Here is a 16,725-nt window from a genome sequence, read left to right as displayed (position 1 = left end):
GAAGCCTAATTAGCATTTCCCTCGGGGTTAGGAGTGGGGGAGCGCGGTGTAGGCAAGTACAGTATCCCAGTACTGAAGTAGTGTATTAAAAAGCGTTAGATCTCCTCTTTACGGCACTCGTTTCCACGCGTTGCTTAATCAACAGAACGCACTTAGGAAGATACAGGTTACAATTGCGTCACAGTCAGCTGGAGCTTTAAAAACCCAGCGTGAGACATCCACGGACGGCAGTTTCGACCCGGACTTCTGTGGCGCGTGGAAGGTGCAGGAAGGGTTCGGGACGCGGCGCGCGGGATCTTCGTTCACGGCGCGGCCCATCCTCACCGCTTGTAGTCTGAATCCGCTCTGCGGCCTCCATCCAGGGAACTGAGTCCCCGCCTCTGAGAGCCAAGATGCCGGCTCACATGCTGCAGGAGGTGAGTGTCCTGGGAACTGCCGGTGTCTGTGCGCTAGCAGACACTTATTGGCTTCTAGGCGACTGCTTGCTAGAGAGAGCTGAGAGCTTAAGGAGATGTGGTCATGTTTCTCGATTTGCTCTGTTTTCTAATACTCGATTAGTAACATGGGTGTTTGATTTTCCAAGTTTTGTTCCTTAAACACTCTTAAATTAGTAAAGAAAAATGCAGTCGTGCCGGTGGCTGTAAGTATACAGGCAACGTTTCCTTTGTGTACTGTCAGAAGTGCAACTGTTTTCATCTCTCTTTCTGCGCTTCACCCTGTCATCTGGCTCCTAATCAATCTGCAGGTTTTGGAAACCTCCCTCAATTTCAGATCGTGGTCACTCCATCCTCACATGACCTGGGTGCCTGTGTTGCCCCTTTCACCAGCTGCGGTCCTGAGCAAAGGGCCCTGCGCTCCCTCTGACTCCTCTCTTCCCTCTCCTTGCAGGTCTCAGGCTCCTACACGACCACCACCACCATCACAGCACCTCCCTCTGGCGGTCTGCAGAATGGAGGCGAGAAGGTGGAGAAAATGTCCCTCTATTCAGGGGAAGACATCCGCCCTGAATTGAAAGATGACATTCGAGACCCCAACTACGAGGACGAGGAGGGTCCTATACCCAAGCTGGAGTATGTCTGGAGAAACATCATCCTGATGGGTCTGCTGCACGTGGGAGCCTTGTATGGGATAGCATTGGTTCCCTCCTGCAAGTTTTATACCTGGCTGTGGGGTAAGCAAGTTCTCTGTGTCTGGCTGTATTCCAGGGTGCTTCTGGCTGTTAATCGATGGGGTGTTACACACAGCAGTGGCCACTCTCTGTCGATGATTCCTATCCTGAGTCGTGTCTGTGGTGGCTCAGGAGGCTGACAGTGCTGGGAAAAGAGCCCACTGGGGTTGGGATGCAGGAGTGTTGTTTCTGGTAGTTTCTTAAGATGAGTGTTGGGAAGTGACCCCTGAGCCCATGTGCAGGAGCTTTGAGGGAAAGAACAGGGATAGAGAGGCATTTTCCCCTGGATGAGCTTTATACTGTTGAGTCATTAGCCTGGCTGCCTGATCCAGACCAGCGTGCCACAAGAGAATCAAAACTGTGGGAGGCATGGGCTCCTGAAACTAAACCAGGGGCTTTATGTGCTATGTGGTAAGTCTAGTCATGAGACAGTAAGGAAAACCTGCTCAGGACTGGAAATCATTGAAAAGGAAGTAATACAAAGGGACTTACCCACGAAAATAAACCAGGCTGGTTTGACACGGAAGGACACAAGGACAGCTACAGTATAACCTAATTGCATAGTTGTTTTGCTCTAGGTATGTCTCCAGAGTGTGACACATGGCAGTCAATCTAGTGTTCTCAGAATCTAATTGAAGAAATGTTGTATGGTCAATTCTCTACCCAGCTACTCCAGCTCTTCCTTTCTGGGCTCTGGCATCCTAACATCCCAGGACCTTCTAATACCAGTCCACCCTATATTTATCCATCCCTCCATAGAGGGGACAGCCAGGCCAGAGCAAAGAACCTGATGCTGCTGTAGCCTTCAGGCTGCTTTAGTGAAGGAGACTCTTGTCACTTTTCTCTGACATGTCCTTAGTTAAAGTCTTTCTGGGATCTGGGATCTTTCTTTGTTCTGAGAGCAAAGCCTGTGTCCTGGATCCACACATGTGCTTTTCATATGCTGCCCAGTGATGTGAGAAACAGGGACCTCATAGAATAGGTGTGCTATTTCTGCTTTCTCTGGGGTGGGGAGTCAGGACTCTTTTTCTAGAAGACAACCAAAGGTTTTCTGGAACAGTCTTAGGTGTGGGTATTCCTGGCACCTATGTTGGAGGGGGTTGGTATAGAAGGGCTGGTTGGCCAGTAATTAACTGCTCCTCCTAGGTCTCTTGGGTCTAAAAGGTGATAAGATCTGTCCTCAAGTATGGTTCTGGAAATTATCCAGGAGTTACAGGGAAATACAACTGAAAGATCAGGAACACAGTTTTTCCTGGTAATGAGTGAGAACAAGCGTGGATTAGTTAGTTCCTTAAGTTACTTGTTTGTAAGAGCCTTCAGGAACCCTAGAGGAGTTGAAGAAGTATATGCAACACTGAAGGCCAAAGGGCAAACTACCTTCAGTTTACTTCTTAGGGCAAAGTTATGGGGTGCTGCTTAACCATTGACATGGGATTAACAGTGCTTCTGAGGGACAGTGAGACCAACCTCCTATTTGACAAACTCCAAGGGGTGAACAGAATGCTGGAATACCTGTGGTTTTACCCTAATTATCCTCTACATGTGAATATATTTTGTGAGCCAACAAGCTAGGATAATTGGTGGCATGAAATAAACTAGTTTTTTCCTTGACCCACTGCTGAATGCTTTTGCTTAAAGTCTATCCCTTCTTCCTGGTCATTTCAGGGTTCTGGCTCCACTGGGTTTTTACAGGTAGAGGTGTGGTCATACACTGTATCAGGGAAGGTCTCAATTACCAAAAGACTAAAGGCTACTTGAGGATATTTGCCAGAACTTTGCACAAACAGATGCTGCCTCTGTGGCTCTCCTGGGGATCTTGTAGGAGAAACAAGATAGAGTGCAGGAGGGAAGAGAAGAGGGTGCTGTTTAGTGAAGTGTTATCTTTGGCTACAGAAAAACAGATCATAGTTTGTTAAAATGTGTAGTGTCTCCAGACACAACTAAGATCTGAGAATCTATAGTTCCCAGCTGCCTGCTAGGAATGACACATTATTAACAGTTCCTAAGAAGGCCTCAGTTCTTGCTTCCTAGCGCTGCTAATCGAGGAAGCAATAGGTTACACTCAGCGTCCCTTTCTCCACTAACAATCATATGGGCCTGCAGGCCTAGAGGGTGGTGAGGTGGGATGTTTCAATTCTGCCAGCTCTGAGTATTTCCCAACATTATCTGGAATTAGCACTGATGGCCAGAATCTGGGCTGACAGAGCAATGTCTCAGTGGAGAGATCTGGAAACTGGACACTGGTCATGTGAGGTAGATGGCAAAACTGGAACAAGAACTTGGTGACTAAAAGCCAGGCCTGCAGTTTTACTAGCTGTGTGAGTTTGGAGAAACATTTAATGGTTCTCAGCATACATTTTTGTCAGCTGTAGTGTGTGATACACTAGTACCTGGTCTAATCAAGTTGTGCAGTGAGTGAGAATATACTTACATTATTGTTAAAGCTTGAGCCATTGTGTGCATGACTCATGTTTCCTAATTTGGCTACACTCCCTGACATAATATCATTAAAAAAATTTTTTTTGGAACTGGGAATCAAACTCAGGACCTTGCACTTGCAAGGCAAGTGTTGTACCACTGAGTTATGTCCCTGGCCCCGATACAATATTAAAATGCTTTCTTGCCAGCTGGTAAATAACAATAGATCTGTATCTGGAAGTGTCCCTTACAATTTAGGGCTCCTCTAATTGGTCAGTGCCTAAATTGCTCTGACTGCTATTTTCAAGAACATCTTTGCTTAAGGGTCCTAATGTCTCTCAGAGTAACTTGTGGCACTGAACACTTTCGAGGTCAGCTGAAGGTCTTTGGAAATCGACATGAGATAAAACCCCTACAGACTGGGGCAAAAATGCACAGTGGTGAGACCTCATTCACTCTCCTGCCTGCTTGACTCCTTGGTTCAAGTAGTAAAAGTTATGAGACCTCAGAAACAAACTCCATGTTAGTGTTCAGGGAAAGTCAATGCTCACTAAATGTTTTCTAGAGAAGACACAGACTAACATCAGGAGTGTATCCTTGACATGCTTCCCTTGATTGAACTTGCATGTTTGTGACCTCACCCTTCTCTGTCTTGTCCTGACAGCATTCGGGTACTATATAGTAAGTGGACTGGGCATCACAGCAGGAGCTCATCGCCTGTGGAGCCACCGAACTTATAAAGCAAGGCTGCCCCTGAAGATCTTCTTGGTCATTGCCAACACGATGGCATTCCAGGTAAGAAGCTGGCAATGCTTGACTTTCCTGTCTTAACCCTATTGATGATCCTGGGAGGAATGGAGGGGACCCACATCCAGAAAGTAGCCCTAATCAGGAAGGTCATTGCCTTTTCCATTGTCCTGTGGTCACATAAGTACTGGGTCTATGTTGAGGCCCACCAAATAGGGAGTACTTTAGGTTTACTAGGATAGCACATAGGTAAGTGGGACAGAGTCTTCTGGGGTGGGGTCATTTTTTATTCCAAGGCCCCTATGTTATTTTACACTGTGACTATTGTGATTTTTCACCATGAGGGACCATGGTGCTAAGCTAGGTATTAACCTAGTTTCCTGGGCAGTCAGCGGCATTAAACTTATACTTTATGGTGGCTCTCTTAGGCTGTGTGGCAACAGGATAAAAGACTGATGGCCACGGCTGTCAGATGAAAAAGCAAATACTTCCATAGCACTGACTATGTGCTGGGCCCAGTGCTAAACATTTGACATAGATGAATTCATTAAGTCCTATTTTTACAGATGAGAAAACTGGGTCTCTGAGAGGTAGGATAAAAAACTTTGTGATCCTGTCTGGGACCGCCACGCTTGCTAACTCAGGTGCCAAGGCTGGACCACACATGTATGGGACAGAATGAGGAGAAATGGGAAGGTGACTCTCCTAGCAATTAGACTTTAGCAATGGGCACAGGAGAGCTTGTGCTGTGGGTCTTAGCTTGAGCAAGAAAAAACAGGAAACAAAATAAATTTCCTCATCTACAATATCTGAGGTACTTCTTCCTTTGCATAATCAACTTTGCTCTAGTAAGTTCCTTGTGAATCAAAGGAAAGGATGTGATATATGGATAAACTTTTAAAGAGATGGGAAGAGTCCCAAAAAAGCTCAGAAGTCCTCTGGAAGCATGGTCTTGATCATGAATTTCATGAGGCCTTGTTACCATGTTGGGTGAGCTATAATTTGGGAAGATATCGGTATAGAGTTTCCCATAGCTTTATCCACAGAGCAACACCCCAGGACCTGATGCACTTGCCTCATACTCTTTGTGCCTAAAGATGAGGCACCCCACGAGGACCTTGTCTCATGTTCCTTCCTTGTTTGAAGCACTGCAGTGTTCATTCCTAATGAAATTATTACCATGCTGGATTTACCTCCATTCTCCCCACATAGTCTTCAGGACACAGCAGTGCTGTTTCTGTGCTCTGGGTCTGTAAAGATCTTTTCCACATAAGCTTTGGGACAAGTATGTAAAACAGCACGGTTCTTCCATGTCTTTTTTGAGCCAGATCCTGCGGACTTTGTGAGAGTTGGGCTGAGAGCCCTGAGCCCTTGCAGACGTCTGGGCACTGAATTTGCCCAGGTGGTCATCTCTCCTCAGGCCTGTGTTCTTTTTCTCTGTCCTCCAGAATGATGTTTATGAATGGGCCCGAGACCATCGTGCCCATCACAAGTTCTCAGAAACTCATGCTGACCCTCACAATTCCCGACGTGGCTTTTTCTTCTCTCATGTGGGTTGGCTCCTTGTGCGCAAACACCCAGCCGTCAAAGAGAAGGGTGGTTTGCTGGACATGTCTGATCTAAAAGCTGAGAAACTGCTGATGTTCCAGAGGAGGTGAGTGAAGGCAGGTTTTAGACGGGGAGGTGGCCCCGTGTACTTGGGGTTAACAGACTCAGTCTTTTTTCCTATGATTTGTAAAATAAAAGCTGAAGGTTTATAGGGTTGTATGTTCAAATCATCTTTCAAAATTCCAATTTTAATATTTCTTAGATCCACAGACATAAACTAACATTCTCTGTGACTTAGTTTAGTGAAACCAGTTACTTGCAAATGAATGTTTATTCCCTTTGAACAATCAGGTACCCTAAGATGAATGCAGTTCAGTGTTACCTTCAAGGATTATGAAGCCTATTGGGAGTGGAAAGATAAGCCAAGGGCCCAAATAGTTATACAAGGCAGAATATTTTGTAGCTGACAGGTATAAGGAGGAGGGAGCTTGCTTGGTGGGAACTCTAGGGAAGGATTATAAATAATCTACTCAGTGATGGATTGTTACCATTTTGCTGAGCAGGATACTGAAAACAGAAAGAAAAAAAATATGAGCTAAAGCCTGAAGTAGGTTCAGAAACATAGCCTTTCTTTTGAAGTATAGGGGTGATAGGAAAAAGGACTGTTACAGTGATTGAAGGGGTCATGGAAAGTCCTGGTCACAGACTACCATATGATTTCTTTGGTTACAGGTAGCCACTAAATATTTCTTCAGAAGTAGTGTGCACAGTTAAGGTGAGCTGTAGGACAGTAAAGGAACTAAGGAACCAGAGATGAGAGGCAGGATCACAAAGCAGGAGTTAATAAGGGCCTAGACTGGGGAAGCAGTGGCAGAAATTGGTCACGAGGAATGTGATGGAGAAGCCATGACTCCTGAAGGAAGCCAAGCAGGCCTGGGAATGTCAATGGCATGGGCTGACAGCTGCAGGTGACTGAGAACATTCAGTGTACCTCCTGGGGGAAAGCAAAGCAAAGGATTAGGTGGTGGTAGCAGGAAACACAGGCATGACATTTAACAATCCTTCAGCTCACAGTCATGAGAGGTAAGTTAAAAGAACCAAAAGGCAGATACACAACAGCAGCTGGGTGCGGAATTCTGCTGATGAATTTGTGATTGACCCTTGGTGTTTAACTTTCCTGGCCTTCTAGTATCATGAAAAGGAATGCTGAATTTCAAGTCAGTAGACAGTTATCCCAGTGCTTGCTTCACTAGTTCCTGGTGGGGCAATCCTTAAACGTTATTTAACATGCCCACACTTCCTCATGTGCAGAGTGAGATAAAAGCACTATGCTCAAAAGATTTCTGCCCCATTCTTTGATGCTGGTTTCTGTCCCCTAGGCTCATAGTGTAGGAGGAACGACACAGTCCTGTTTTTCATTCTCACATTCAGTGAGAATGGAAAATCCAGGTAGGTGTGACAAGCCTTTTTTGACACTCAATATGTGATTTCTCAATGTAGGTATTACATACCCGGTCTTCTGTTGCTGTGTTTCATCTTTCCCACACTGGTGCCCTGGTATTGTTGGGGTGAAACTTTTCTAAACAGCTTGTGTGTCGCCACCTTCCTGAGATACGCCTTGGTGCTCAACGCCACCTGGCTGGTGAACAGTGCTGCCCACCTGTATGGATATCGCCCCTATGACAAGAATATTAACTCTCGGGAGAACATCTTGGTTTCGTTAGGAGCTGTGGGTAAGTCAATTGTCCACAGGGAGATCACATCTAATGTCTGCTGATTACAGTATTTCTCTATAAGCCATACCCAGAACAACCTATTTTTATGACCAATCTGTAGCTCAGTTTTTCAATGTATAACTAGGGGGCAATATATTGAGAAGCCCTTGAGAGCAGATACCAACAGTTATTTGAAATGGAAAGGGTAAAAAATAATATGGCTTTTGATATTAAGTTGTAAACAACATCTCTTAGTGCTTACCTATATTATGCCCTTTTGAATTTACCTTTTCCTAGTTATCTCTGACAGGTTGGTAGTCTACTTGAGGCAAGGAATGTATAAATTAAAAAAGTAGAGTCATCTATATAGCTGGTAAGCCTGTTTTATAATTAAACTTGATGTGTAAAATGGAGAAGAAATACACATTAATTTAAAAAAATTGGACATGCCCTACTTTATTTGAGTACAGTACTGGCAATTCAACCTAGAACATTCATTCTGAGCTACAATTACAGTCTTTATACAATTTTTTTTTTTTCTTTTTGTTTTAAATTTTGAGGCAGAGTGTTGCTAAGTTGCCCAGGGTAGGTGTGAGCTTGTGATCTTATTGACTCAGCCTACCAGAGTGCTGGGATTATAGGCATTCACCACCATACCCAGATCATGCCATACAATATTCTGCTTACTGATCTGATACTGACTATTGTTGAATTTTATTTTCTCTATAATTTCGGTCCCAAATGCCAGATCAAAGAAAACAAGGTTTTACCATCTATATTGACTTTTCTCTCCTTTCAGATGAATATAGTCTTTGACTAAGGCCTCAAGTTAGCTTTGTCTATACAGACCCAGGGGACTTTTTAATTGTTATTCACCCAGTAAGACTTAGCCAACCATACTGCTCACAGATTTATTCACATCATTGCTTAATAGTCATTAACCTGGTATTATCGTTATTTTTCCTATTTCTTTCATATTCCATATACCTCCCTCCTCCCTTTGGGCATCTCATACATTGTGCTTGTTCATGGTGTGAAATAAACTACTTACACTATACAAATATGAGACTTTCATAGAAATGAAATAATCTAGGTTGAGGTGTGTGTGCGCTGTAAACAGAACTGTACTGAGCTGATGGCCTCCTGTTTTGTTCCTACCATCATTCACTTCTCCAGATCTGCTCTTTTTTCCTTCTTACCTCATTCTTTGGTCTCCTCCAGCTCTGTTTCCTCCCATTTTAATCTTTTTGCTTCTTGAATTATCTGACCACAGTTACAAACTCACTTGTCTCAGATACAGCTGACATTGCCCTAAGCCTTTTTTGGCCTAGCTCTTTCTACCCAAGTTGCTACTTGTGACTCTCCTCTTCCTTTGTCTTTAAACTTTAATACTCACACATATAATACAGGCTGGTGAACACTCAGAGCCTTACTGTAAATTCCTGCCTGTAAGCTAACGATCTTCTGTCATCACCTCAGCCTTGGCACGGTCCATGCGCCAACCTCTGCCCTACCCCTTTCATTTTTCACCGTAGACAAACCAGTGTCCAGTGGGATTTATAACTTGAGAACCCTTGGTTAGTCATTTCCTTGGCAGAACTTCGTTCCCTCACTTCTATTCATTTCATTTGTATTTTATCTGAAAGTTTCTTTGCTCATAATGTTTTTCACCCTGATCTGATGAGGGTCAGTGACTTCTGTATTGGAATAGATTCAGGATGAACAATCTTGCCAAGACTTGGCAAATGTTTACCTACTATGGAAATTGTCATGATCCAGAATTTAATTTTCCCCTCCAGCAAGGTGAAAGTCTCCCAGGAGTTCTCAGAATCTCTGCTGTTAGAGAGAATTTCTATTTTCAGAGTAGTTCTATTTTATTAGCACCTCTCTGACCTCAGGGTCAGTGCTTAGAAAATTAGAAGCCAGAGCATCTGCCTGTAAACCAGCAGTACCTGTGGAGATTCTGTCCCTTTCTGGGACTTTTTTCCTCTGATTTTTGCTTGAAGCCATCCATTCTCTTGAAATTTCCTACTCTTCCAGGGAGCACATATAGAGTGGGACAAGGTATGCTGCATGGTTCCCTTTATAGTAAGGGAAGCTGCATTTTTTCCTGCTCTTCCTACCCTACCCCAAAATGTCCTGGGTGACATCTATTTGCTTCAAGTAGAAAAGCTTGGTTTTATCTACTCAACACCAACAGGTTTCTATGAGGTCTGAGGTACTGTAACAGATAAGAGGCATGCAGAGGTGAAGAAGACTTTATTTATTTAGATACTGGGGATCGAACTCATGACCTTTTGCTTGTCAGGCAGGCACTTATATCACTGAGCTAAATCCCCGGCCCAAGAAGACTACATTTACACAGTCCTTTTATTTCTCTTTTTGTTTTTCTTCCAGGTGAAGGCTTCCACAACTACCACCACTCCTTCCCCTATGACTACTCTGCCAGTGAGTACCGCTGGCACATCAACTTTACCACTTTCTTCATTGATTGCATGGCTGCCCTTGGTCTGGCTTATGACCGGAAGAAAGTATCCAAGGCTGCTGTCTTGGCCAAGGTTAAAAGAACTGGAGACGGAAGCTACAAGAGTGGTTGAGTGTTGAATCATCTAGGTTCTTTCAAAAGCCAGCTGGGTACATGCTTAATGTTGTGTCAATTAACTACTGAGTAATGCTTTCTGGGTGGTATAGGTGATGACCTTAACCTACCAGTACAGTATTCTTGTAAAATGCACAAGTATTGAAAGATAATAACTCTGTACTACTTAGCTGATAGACTTTCCTTCTCTCTCTTCCACTCTAAATTTTTTTTTTTGCTTTGTTGCTTATTATCTTCCTTTTTACCCTCACTGCCTCCCATGCAAGCAGTTGGTTCACCCATAAATTGGTATCCACCTTCCAAAGCCTGCCAATCTTTCTAGAGTTTAAAAGTAAAGCTATTTAGTGTAGATGACTCTTTTTCTTTGATATATCCTGAACTTCAAGATAGTTGCTTCATGCTAGACATTCAATGAATCTGCTGCAGAGTTCCTATTTACTGTTATTATCCCATCCATTGCTAGATGAAACTGAGATTAACTGAAAATAATCTGTCTCTCAGGAGGGAGCTTATAAAATTGATAAAAATCATCATGTAAGATAGTTATGCGGGATAATAAGTAAGGTTGGGAGTTGAGTTGGGAAACTGGACAAAGGTAATTTGTTGCAGTCAGTCCATGTTGCTTATTTAGCAAGATATGGAGCTCCTCCTCACAACTTTCTTCCTTTCTTTTCTGACTGGATAGGGAATGGTTATGGAGCCTGGTGACCCTAGAATACAACAGCATAGCTCAGTGTCTTCATATAGGCCACTGGACAACAAAGGAGGATCATTTACTAAGTAGGGAAAGTGATTTCTACTGGGGAAAGCTGATGTTTTTCTTTAATAAAAAGTGAATTTCTTATTTCATGGAATAAGAAGTCTTCAATTTGGGTGTGTCTAGAATTGTTGTGTATAGAGCTCATAGTTTGAGGATTTTGTGAGTTGCTTATCCAATTCTGTCATACTTTTCCATGCAATTCACAGGATATTTAAAGTAATAGGATGGTTGTGGCATTTTCATACATTTAATCATGGAAAGATTTTAGGAGGTGAACTTGGAAGTTAAGAATACAGACATATATATCTTCATTGGAACACAAAACTATTTACGTTGCTGCCCTCTGAAAAAGAAAGGTTAAAGAAACATGAAGGGGAGGAAACATTCCTCTTTCCGGGTATCTGTTTCTCCTGGTAACTGGGCAGAAGATGGACAAGTTGAGGAGAATTATCTATAGCCAATCCCAAGGTAATTTTTCCAAAATGATTGCTCTGAGAATGTAGTGCCAAGGGGATTCAGAGGTTATTGAATAAGCTATTGGGTCTTCCAGGGAAATGAGTTAGCTATTAGATCTTTTCATTCCAATTTTTCCTTTTGTTGAGTAAAAATTATGCTTCTCCCTACAGCGGCTTGACCTTTTCCTCATTTTTTGCTTCGTCATATCCAGCTTACATGCAGGACTGCCTGAGTGATGGGGTAGGACTCTTAAACAACCCTGATTCTTGATTCCTGGCTCTATCCCATCTGTCCCTGATCTCTTTACTGGTTCTCTCTGTTCTCTGATGTTTTCTTTTTTCTCTAGATAGGCAACTTCCTCTGTGTATCCAGGGTAGTGAGGATTTGCTGTCCAGGCAGCTCCTTCTCCTACAGTCAAAATGCTAATTGCCTCTGAACTGCCAAGTCCTTTTAGCAATGGCCTGACTATCCCTTTGTGTGGTCTCCAGATCTGCATCTCCACACCTGGGGCCACTGTCACACTGATAACTCAAGAAGTTTTGCAAACCTGCTAGAGAAATCCTGAGCTCAAAGAGACTATCTTTCTTTCCAGTCATGGCCAAGCCAAATGCACGTAATTGTGCTAATGAATCAGCCACAGAAGAAAGCAAGGTTTGTTGTTAGTTTCTCTGTCTGGGTCAGAGCAGAGAACATGCTCAGAGCCCCTTTTGTGTTTAGTAAAGCTATTCAGGCAAATAAGTGTTCCCAGATGACAGTGCAATGATTTTAGGAGGATGATGAAGGGAAAGCCTAGTTAGTCCCTTATGAAGTACAAAAAGCAAGAGCAAGTTCTCAAGTGTCTCACATTAAAAAGAGTCCCCAAACCCAAACTAAGTGTGGTGACACATAATCCATGGTAGTCAGTAAGATAAAATAAAACTGAAAACTATAGAACGTTAGTAATTAATGTCTTAAAGATCATAGGCTTCTCTTGTCCCTTTAACTTGGGCATTAATGCAGAAGCCCATCTCTGCTGTATCAGGAGTAGCAATGCTCAGTACCAAATCCATGTTTACTGTTCTGTCCCAGTGGTTGGCAAACAGGCCCTTTCTTTATGTGTTAATTGAATAGTGGTTCTAGGGACCAGCCTGCATGAACACTGCCTTGTCTTTGAACTGTTCAGAAAAGAACATCTGTAGAAGATATTCAGAAAAGAAGATCACTGTAGATGACATCAGTCCAGGGTGCCGATCCCTTGGAAAGGCCTGTTACATAGTTTTAATTCTACAGGTCATCCACTACCTGCTTAATAATTCATGAAAAATAAATTCAACTTTCTGTTCTTACTGAATCCTACTCCATGGATCTGATCCATGCTATTTCCCTATAAAAAGCTCAGCATATACCTCAGACTGAGAGCCCTAGGGAATATGTTGTTTTGTACTTAAGGGCTTGTTAGATCTGTAAAAAACTGTGTTCAAGATTCTAAAGCTTAATTCAAGTGACATATTAATAAAAAACTCAGATCTGACCAAGAATGAGTTTCTAAAGGCCTTGTTTTGTGGGCTGCTAACAATTTATTTGAGTGCCTTACCTCTTAATCTAATCTGTGTTGACTGTGAGTCTTCCTTCACTGCCTCTGTGAAGTCCCTTAACACCTTTGAACCTCTGGCAGTGGCAGGTATAAAAAGTGGCCTGGCTTGAGAATGACGAGTACTTCAATTTGCAGGATTCAGTTATGGGCTTAATGTTGGAAACTTTTCTTAGGGCTGTTTTTATTAAGTGCTCACATTTGAAGGAGGGTGGAGATAACTTGAACGTATTTGACTTATAATATTTTTTGGATTAAAAGATGATTGTAACATTTAAAATGGAAGTGTTCCTCCAAGGTTAGCTATTATCTTGCATATTTTCTTTGGATAGCTGAAGTAGATCAATATGACAAGTTAAGAAAAGTACAGTTGCTTTGGTGAAAGCTAGGGCCATCTACCACTATGCAGCTGGCTTCCTATGTAACTCTCATTTTATAACAGACCCATTCTAACAATAGTGAATCCACTCTCAAGATGACATTAGTTAATGATGGTAGAGCCCTGCTGACCTAATCACCTCTTAATAGTCCCAACTCTCAATAATTCTGCATTGGAGATATGGGACACATTCAAACCATAGCACTGGAGACATCAATTATAATGTGCCTCATTATTCCTTCTGTTTAAATGAGGTAACAGTGCTGACCTACCTCAATGGGCAGGTTTCAGGTGGGACTAATGCTTTTAATAAAGTCTTTTAAAATACTCACCAGGGGAATTTCAAGTCCTATGTATTTTTATTACAGCAGTGTCCACTATGGACTTAGCATGTACCTAAGTGCTGAATGGCATAACTATTGTATACTCTTGAGATTAATCAATGCATTTGATGAGTGTTGGATAACTATAGCCAGACAAAATTTGAGAATGCATATTGTTGCTACGAAAACATGCAGGATACCTTTTCCTTCCTTGGGTGGCATTTTTCCTTTTTATGACATATTACTTATTTGTAATCTGAGAATAATTTTGTAATAATTTCTGTTAATAATCAATTCTGAAGCTATTTCTACTGACTTGCGATGTGCTTGTTCATAATAAAAGTTAATAATCTGATTTTATTCTGTCTGGAAGCTTTTTGGTTGTGATATTGCAGTCTCCAGGGGACTGCCTCTGACCCTACAACATATCCATAGGTAAAAAATGTAGACCATACAGGACTGAATCATTCCCCAGTTAAGCTCCAGAAAGCAGCAAGCTAAAGATCTGCCTTTAAATCACTCATTACCATAAACTGGCACCTTAGCCTGCAGAAAAGAGAGGTCTCCCCATGTGTTATGTAGCCACATGGGCTCAAGTTTGAAGAACCTGCGAGACCAGGAAACCCAGTAAACCATCCCTCCCCAGCTCCCCAATCTCTGGGGTAAAGGAGGGGAGGTGCTGCACCTCCAGCAGGGTAACAAGACTTCTCAGGGCAAACCAACACTCTTGCCTTATCTATCAATAGGACCCTGTGAACAGGGGCAGGGAGACAGGCTACGGCCTCTCCAGCATCACTGTTACAGCCACCACTGCCATTTAGGTGCTCTCATAAACTACCGCTCTAGCGGCCTTCACCACCTCCATCCTCTCCCTGAGCCCTCATCAAACCCTTACAGAGCAAAGCTGCAAGGCAGCAAGAAGCTGCTCTGCAAAGGCGCTGGCGGCCTGGCTCACTCAGCGCTGGGCGGCGGGGAAGCACCCACAGCAGCTGAGTCGCTGGCAGCCAGGCCTTCTGCCCTCCGGCCCCGCCATTTTCCCCTCCAGCCCCGCCCTTCTTCCCTCCTGCCCTGCCCCTCTGCCTGTGTCCCAGGCGGGGCGCGGCCGGCTCGCGAGCGCAGGGCGTGGTCTGGCTTCCTCTGCGCTCCCCGGGGTTACTGCGGTGCCCAGAGCGCCTCGAGGTTATTCGCGTTCACTCACCCCACGGCGTCTGACCCGGCGCAGCCAATCAGCAGCGAGCGGAGGCCCGACTCCTGCGGCGCTCTGGGTCTTCGGGGCGGGAGCCGCGCTTTGGTTTCCAGGGTGGGCCGGGCGCTGCTCTGGGCTTTTCCCGCCTCACCTCGGAGCGCGGAAGTGCGCCCAGGCCCCTTCCCTGAGTACAGAGTCCGCAGTCCCACGCGCTCTGGCCAGGGAGCTCGGGTGGGTGGGCAGGGCCGTCCTTCCCAGTAGAGGCTCCTCGGCGGAAGGGGACGCGGAACGCGGGAGCCGTGGCCTGCTAGCGCTCCCGCTGGGGGCCCCGCGGTGTGTGCTCCGGGTCCCGGTGGTGGTCTAGGTGGGTGGTTAACAGAGCAGGCCGGGAAGCAGGACGCAATTTTATTCTTGGCGTCACGTAGGCGCCAGAGCGCCAGGAGTCAGCCAAACAGGCTTTGATTAGGTGGTGGTGAGCAGAGGCTGTGGGCAGGCGCACACTCTGGCCGAGTTAAAATTCTAGGCTGGTGTCACTGTGCCTGTAGGGGTGTCCAGTGCAGTGGGAAGCCAAAGGGGAAAGAGGCTGTGAGTGCTGGTAGTAGCCAGCGGATTGCTTCCTACCTGATGAGGAGTCATCAGATTTGTGCAGGCAGTAGAGGAAAATTCCTTGTTTCCAAAAGTTGCACTAGTGGCAAGAGCAACAGAAGGGAGCGGACTAGGGCTGGAAAGTAAGATTGAGGCTTTAGTGCAACCAAGTTGTGGCACCCTGGGACCTCCAGATATGAGCTGGTAGTGCCAGAAATGAAAAGGAAAGTAAAGGGGTTTTGAAGCGAAATCAGTAACACTGAATTGATTGGATCTGGGAAAGGAGAGAGGAGAATATTCCGAGATGACTGCTATTCCAGGAGAGAAGCTGTTCCACAAATTGAAATGTGTAGGTTTACAAAAGCACTATTGTACAGGGGATAGTTCTGTTTAAAAAAATCAATTGTAAAAAACGTTTTTCAAATCCTTTTTTGCGTGAAATACAGGAAACAGCGACAGTCAACACACAGGTCACCTCACAAAAGGTCGAAAAACTCCACATGTTTATTTTGTCCACAGTAACTGCCTCTACTTTCCCCTTATGGAATTCAAAAAAATTCCACATTCCCACTGCCACTTTTGGACTCAATTACAGTACAATGAGAGGGAGAGGCTTGGTTACAACAATCCTGTCAGCAGTTTGCTTCCTCTCCTTTTGTTTCTACCCAATAATTTGAAGCTATGAGAAATCACACTATAAAATTTGGGAGATTTGATAAGTGATCCCAACACTTCCTGACCATACATCATAAGCTGCAAATGACGATTGCTACACAGTACTTTGAAATTCTTGAAAGTTACTTGCCAGCTTCTTCACCTCCACACTGAACTACAGTATTCCAGAAATGGTTATTGTGCACTGCTGCAGTAGCACACACCTGTGTCTTACTTGTGATGGGAGTCTTCAAATCTGTAGGAATACAGTCCACAGGAAAGTGAAGATGGGTTGTCTGTGAACACCACACTGCCTTACCTTTGGCTTTCCAACTTTGCCTCTCTCTATGTGTTGCAAGCTTGGCCGCAGCACCCTTATTACCACATTGCAGTGTTACTGCTGCTCTCAGCACCAAAGGCCACTGCCCCAGCCCTGCATTCCTCTAGCCTGCCTCTTGATGCCACTGTGAGAGTTTTTTGTTTTGTTTTTTCCCTTGTGGCACTGCGGATTGCCAGTGACTTTATACTGAATGACATCCCTAGCCCTTTCTTTATTTTTTGTATTTTGAGGCAGTCTCACTCAATTGACCAGCGTGGGGTCGAGCTTGTAAGCCTCC

The 16,725-nt window shown here is 44.2% G+C and overlaps 2 protein-coding genes across 2 annotated transcripts in view; one reads left to right on the top strand and one right to left on the bottom strand.

Moving 5' to 3' along the window:
• Window positions 1–14,954, bottom strand: part of Pkd2l1 (polycystin 2 like 1, transient receptor potential cation channel) — a 176,334-nt gene extending 161,380 nt beyond the window's left edge. The window contains exon 1 of the mRNA XM_063245037.1: window positions 14,882–14,954. The gene's annotated coding sequence lies outside the window, so the exon portion shown is untranslated. The remainder of the gene's footprint in view (window positions 1–14,881) is intronic.
• On the top strand, window positions 19–14,038 carry LOC100727637 (acyl-CoA desaturase 1). Its single transcript, XM_003479796.5, has 6 exons — window positions 19–416; window positions 889–1,171; window positions 4,251–4,381; window positions 5,782–5,987; window positions 7,382–7,614; window positions 9,994–14,038. The coding sequence occupies exons 1-6, from the start codon at window positions 393–395 to the stop codon at window positions 10,191–10,193; spliced, it is 1,077 nt and encodes a 358-aa protein (XP_003479844.1). The 5' UTR covers window positions 19–392; the 3' UTR covers window positions 10,194–14,038.
• Window positions 14,955–16,725: the final 1,771 nt, after the last annotated feature.

The sequence above is a fragment of the Cavia porcellus genome, unplaced genomic scaffold (assembly GCF_034190915.1).
Source record: "Cavia porcellus strain 051 isolate PalLab524CR breed Dunkin Hartley unplaced genomic scaffold, mCavPor4.1 scaffold_2, whole genome shotgun sequence".
NCBI classification, from domain to species: domain Eukaryota; kingdom Metazoa; phylum Chordata; class Mammalia; order Rodentia; family Caviidae; genus Cavia; species Cavia porcellus.
This window is presented reverse-complemented; position numbering and strand designations above follow the sequence as displayed.

Excerpts from the sequence above, each read along its gene's own strand:
- LOC100727637 (XM_003479796.5), top strand. The coding sequence starts at position 393 with ATGCCGGCTCACATGCTGCAGGAG. Across the intron at positions 1,172-4,250 it reads GTTTTATACCTGGCTGTGGG|CATTCGGGTACTATATAGTA; the intron begins GTAAGCAAGTTC and ends TTGTCCTGACAG. Across the intron at positions 4,382-5,781 it reads CCAACACGATGGCATTCCAG|AATGATGTTTATGAATGGGC; the intron begins GTAAGAAGCTGG and ends TCTGTCCTCCAG.